General features: G+C 39.1%; 1 protein-coding gene across 1 annotated transcript; it reads left to right on the top strand.

Moving 5' to 3' along the window:
- Positions 1-265: 265 nt before the first annotated feature.
- LOC122646004 (beta-glucosidase BoGH3B-like) lies at positions 266-3,645 on the top strand. Its single transcript, XM_043839457.1, has 6 exons — positions 266-432; positions 581-671; positions 1,534-1,679; positions 2,111-2,357; positions 2,464-2,751; positions 2,848-3,645. Exons 1-6 carry the CDS (start codon positions 281-283, stop codon positions 3,586-3,588), a joined length of 1,665 nt encoding a protein of 554 aa, XP_043695392.1. The 5' UTR covers positions 266-280; the 3' UTR covers positions 3,589-3,645.
- The last annotated feature ends 1,859 nt before the right edge of the window (positions 3,646-5,504 follow it).

Genomic DNA, 5,504 nt, shown 5'->3' on the forward strand with positions numbered 1-5,504 from the left:
GTATGCATTCTTGAAACACGTTTTGGGTTGATTTCACATTATTGGATAATAAAAATAACTATTTTTATCAGTCGATAATGTGAAATGAACATAGAATGCATACCAAACACAGCCTAAGTTTTTCCTACTTGTTTGAAGCCTAATTTTCTTGAATTCTTTGAAGCTCAAGAAGATGAAACACTAACGATGAAGGTTGTTCTGGTTATCAATTTCAGGGAGTGTAGTGAACGGAGTAGTGCCGATCGGTCATCCTGTTATAGCGCCAAACGCGACCCCTGCAATGTGGGCGGACATGATCGATGGGTTCCAAAAGTCTGCGTTGTCGTCAAGGCTTGGGATTCCCATAATATATGGTACTGACGCAGTCCATGGCCATAATAACATACTCGATGCCACTATTTTTCCTCATAACATCGGCCTTGGAGCTGCAAGGTTTCTCCATCTTCCTCTTTCTCTGTTTGTGTGAATCTATGTAACTGTGGGAAATACATAAGCTTGAGATCATTTAAAGATAAATTGTTAACAGATTTTTTGCCAATATTTTCCTGTTTTCTCATTTTCTTGTGTTATTCTGATGAAGGGATGAGGATTTAATGGTGAAGATCGGAAGTGCCACTGCTTTGGAGGTTCTGGGAACCGGAATGCCGTACGCTTTTGCTCCCTGTATTGCTGTAAGCTCTCTCTCTCTCCCTTTCCTGTAAGAGCGTAGTTGGTCATTCAGATCAGTAAAGCTATACAATCATGGCAGGAATGTTCATGCTACCCCGTTCACAGCCAAAGAAATGGAATCTAAAAGGCCATTTTAGAAAATATAAAAACCTAAGAGGATATTTATGAAGTCAAAGGAATGAAATTATCCAATTTGGTTGGAAGCATGGGTAGCAGAAGCATTCTTCCAACCTGCGTAGCTGCAATTTTTTTTTCTCTTTTCAAATGTTGGCTAATGTTTGTGAGATTTTTTCAGTTTGTATGAAGCCGTTGCCTGTTTAGGATTAATTTAATTAATGGTTACAACTTCTAGAAACCTTCTACCAACTTTAATTGTTTTTTATTTATTGAATACTTTAATTGTCTTTGTAATAAAAAAGGATTTGACCAAAAGGTTCATGCACGATTGAGTAGAGATCTTATAAAAAAATATATGTTGTTATATGGAAATCATTTATGGCAGTATTTATATAATAGGATTTAAGAAATCATATGGTCTCAATATTTTTTTTAATAAGTTTCTACCTATATAAATAAAAAAAGAAAAACACTCTTAGTTACAACCCAAATTACCAATGGAAAGGCCACTTCAAAGCCCTAACTCACTAATCAGATTAGAAACCGTAGGAGCAGCTTTCCCATCCCTAGTGGTATAGTATTCGTTGTTCCTATACCATTTCGAAGAATGAGTAGATCCCCAATCCCTCAAAAGTAGCACCTACTATTGGATAATTGACATCTTTTGCCACGATTGTGGTCTCGTTCATCTTTTAACTAATTAATCTCTTTGAGAATGGTTGGGGTTTTTGGTGTGTGGAACTGCAGGTGTGTAGGGATCCGCGGTGGGGTCGATGCTACGAGAGCTACAGCGAGGATACGCAGATTGTGAGGAGCATGTCCAAGATCATACTAGGCCTACAGGGCTACCCTACTCACAATCATACCCTTGGATACCCCTTCGTTGCTTCTGGGTACTTCCTTTTTCTGTTTAAAGTGTATTTTCATTTTCACCCCTATGTATTCTAGGTCAATTTTGCATTCTCAGACAATAAAAACAACTATTTTAACTATTTGAGAATGTGAAATCGACCTAGAATGCATACCAAATGCAGCCCTAATATCATTATACTATTTTACCTTCTATTTGTATTGTATCATCAATCCGGTATCAGTTCAACACCGATACCAATATAATATGATATGACCATTTCAATACCGATTCCTAAAACCGGGTGGTCTCTAGTTATTTATTGGACGGTAGAATTTCTAAATTATGATGATTGTTATTGACTGGGTCCATTACAGGGGAAGAAAAGTGCTGGCTTGTGCAAAACACTACGCCGGCAAAGTGCTGGTAGAATTTCTAAATTATGATGATTGTTATTGACTGGGTCCATTACAGGGGAAGAAAAGTGCTGGCTTGTGCAAAACACTACGCCGGCGATGGTGGGACACAAGGAGGGGTCGACGCGCACAACACGGTGACCACATATGACGACCTATATCGCATCCACATGACCCCTTATATTGATGCAATCGCCATGGGAGTGTCAACAATCATGGCTTCTTACTCTAGCTGGAACGGGATCAAGATGCATGCCAACTCTTTCCTCCTCACTCACATTCTCAAACAAGAGATGTCCTTCCAGGTAGCATAAAATTATCATACAACATCTCTGAATTTAAATTTCTACCCTTAACCTGGTCCTGACTCCCTAGTGGTCATAACTTTGTGTGGGTTGCTACATGGGACAGGGTATGGTCATATCAGACTGGGAAGCAATTGACCGGATGACCAACCCACCCGGTTCACACTACAAAGAAAGCCTGAAGGCAGCCATCAATGCTGGAATCGACATGGTCATGATCCCTTACAAATACCAACAATACCTCACATACATGACGGAGCTTGTGTCGTCCGGCGAGATTCCTATCAGCAGGATTGACGACGCTGTGAGGCGAATCCTTAGGGTGAAGTTCATTCTTGGGCTTTTTGAACAGCCAATGGCTGACCGGTCTCTCCATCCCATGGTTGGACACAAGGTTAGTCCCAAAACCCAACTGAATTAATCGATTTCATTGATATGGGTATTTTGGTCATTAAATTTGGTTTAACTTTTCAACTTTTTGGACCCACAGAAACATAGGGAATTGGCAAGAGAAGCCGTGAGGAAGGGCTTGGTGTTGTTGAAGAACGGGAAGGAAGAGGAGAAGATGCTTCCTTTGAGTAAGAATGCCCCCAAGATCCTTGTGGTTGGGTCTCATGCACACAACATCGGCTACCAATGTGGAGGGTGGACTGTTTCATGGAAGGGCACCTCAGGCAACATCACCAAAGGAACAACCATCTTAGAAGGCATTAAGAGGGCTGTTAGCAAGCAGACCCAAGTGACGTTCCAAGAAAAACCCGACAAGCAATTTGTTAACAAGAACCAGGATTCTTCCTATGCGATCGTGGTTGTTGGCGAGCTCCCATATGCAGAAACAGACGGTGATAGCAAAGAGCTTAGGCTAGCACTGGACGGAGAGGAGACTATCAAGACTGTGTGCAAGGAGGTGAAATGTCTGGTTATCGTTGTGTCGGGTCGACCCGTTGTGATAGAGCCTTATATTGACATGATGGAGGCATTGGTGGCTGCTTGGCTTCCAGGGAGTGAAGCTGGAGCAGGGATTGCTGATGTTATATTTGGGGATTATGATTTCCAGGGTAAGCTTCCGATCACATGGTTCCGGCGGGTCGACCAGCTGCCGATGAATTTTGGGGATCCGTATTATGACCCGCTATACCCGTTTGGGTATGGGCTCCAGACTGGTACCCAATCGCACAAAAGAGGCCATGGTGTTTCATCTTCCTCTGTATCAACTTTTTCATCTATTTGATTCGTTATGGTATTGATTATAATAAAAAATTTGTATATAAAGGGCTATATGAGGATCAGAAGGGTATGTAGTATTCATATAATTGTTGTTTTGATCAATGTAAATGTATGAAATACCAAGGCTGTGTTTGGTATATATGTTTTTGGAATGCATTAGAGGTTGTTTTTGCATTCTCAGGTAATAAAAACAATTATTTTTATCATATGTGAAATCGACTTAGAATGCAAACATAATAGGAGTTTTTCTGCTACATTCATGGAAGCTTAGACAATCCAATATGGATTATAGAGGTTGATGTAGAAATCGCAATCAAGGAGTATCGATTGGGGAAACAACTACCATTAATCCAAAGGGAATGTCAATAAGTGTAACAATTTTATTTAGTTTATGAAGGGGAGCGAATGGCATACACTTTTTTTGAGCATTTTTTTCTGTTTTTTTTATTTGCTTGACTAGTAACATTTGGGAAAGAAAGCCTTAAAGCATGTGGAACCAGATTATTCAAGCACCTTCCACACCACCATGGACCGAGTGCAAATACCTTATCACGGTCAGCGCTCGATTAAAACTCTACAGTAAACCCACCACGATCATAACAACAGAGATAAACCAGACCAAGAGATTCCCACATCTCCACAAGTTTGGAACAAAGGGTATCTTTAGACGGGCCAGGGTACCCCAAAATAAACCCAAACAAAATTTTTGAGCGAAATAAGGGTTTCGATGCAGCACCCCCAGTAGGGGAAGAAGACGACACCACGTTAGTCCTCCACACCACAGAAGAAGAACCCCTCGGGGTAGAGTTAGACCGATCCTCCCTCAAACCAGATATCCTTCGATCCACATCAGCGGAGACAGCACAAACCGGAGAGAGACGGCAAACCAAGCAGTGAGATTGCGACATCATGACCCAAGCCAAACGGCAAGGGCAATTAAAGGGAAAAGAAACACGGAAACACGCCAAAACCTAGAACAAAGAAAAAAAGGACGAAGTGCTGGCCCAACAAGAGGAAAGAGGAACCAGCAGGAAAAGCATCATAGAGCAGAGAAACCAGACCAGGCAACAAAGGAGGATGTCGTGAAGTACAAGGCAAAGAAAAAGGAGATAAAAAGTAAAAAGAGGAGAAAGGAAGAAAACCAGGATAGAGGCATTTACTATCACTATCCTATACTTAGCCTATATTTATTAAAATTATCCTATCTTAAACTTATTTATTGAAACTATCCTATTTTTAAATTTTTACATCTCCTTCTATCCTCAAGTTTTTAAATACTCAAGTTGCCCTTTCTTTTCACCTAGTAACCTGCTAATCTATTTAATCTATCATTTTTCTTCTATTTTTTACTATTTTTGTCATTAAAATAATAAAAAATCAAAGTACCTACCCTCTTCTTCTCTCTCTCGTTTTTTAATCCATTCGTTTTTGTTTTTTCTTCAATTTTTCTATTTAATTAATTTTTTATTTAACATTTCATCTTCATCGTTCTTTTTTGAACAGATCATAGTTCTAAGTATTGATATCGTATCGTTCGTATCGAGTAATATGTACTGATTTTGCTAGTCACCGATACCATACTGATACCGTATCGATAGCACGATACAGACAAAGGATGAAATGTTGAATAACAATTAATTTAGTAGAAATATTGAAGAAAAAAAACTGAAAGGAGTATAAAACAGAGAGAGAAGAAGCAGGTAGATGCTTTCATTTTTTACTATTTTAATGATAAAAATAGTAAAAAATAGAAAAAGAATGGTAGGTTAAATAGATTAGAAGGTTACTAGGTGAATATAAAGGACAATCTGGATATTTAAAAATATGAGGGTAGAAGATGTAAAAATTTAAAAGAAGGATAGTTTCAGTAAAGAAATTTAAGGTAGGGTAATTTTAATAAATATAGGCTAAAAATGTAGG

The sequence above is a fragment of the Telopea speciosissima genome, chromosome 11 (genome assembly GCF_018873765.1).
Source record: "Telopea speciosissima isolate NSW1024214 ecotype Mountain lineage chromosome 11, Tspe_v1, whole genome shotgun sequence".
NCBI classification, from domain to species: domain Eukaryota; kingdom Viridiplantae; phylum Streptophyta; class Magnoliopsida; order Proteales; family Proteaceae; genus Telopea; species Telopea speciosissima.

What these genes read in the sequence shown, in the direction of transcription:
- LOC122646004 (XM_043839457.1), top strand. Translation starts at nt 281, where the DNA reads ATGTGGGCGGACATGATCGATGGGTTCCAAAAGTCTGCGTTGTCGTCA. An exon ending in ATCGGCCTTGGAGCTGCAAG is followed by an intron (nt 433 to 580) that starts GTTTCTCCATCT and finishes ATTCTGATGAAG; the next exon opens with GGATGAGGATTTAATGGTGA. An exon ending in CTTTTGCTCCCTGTATTGCT is followed by an intron (nt 672 to 1,533) that starts GTAAGCTCTCTC and finishes GTGGAACTGCAG; the next exon opens with GTGTGTAGGGATCCGCGGTG.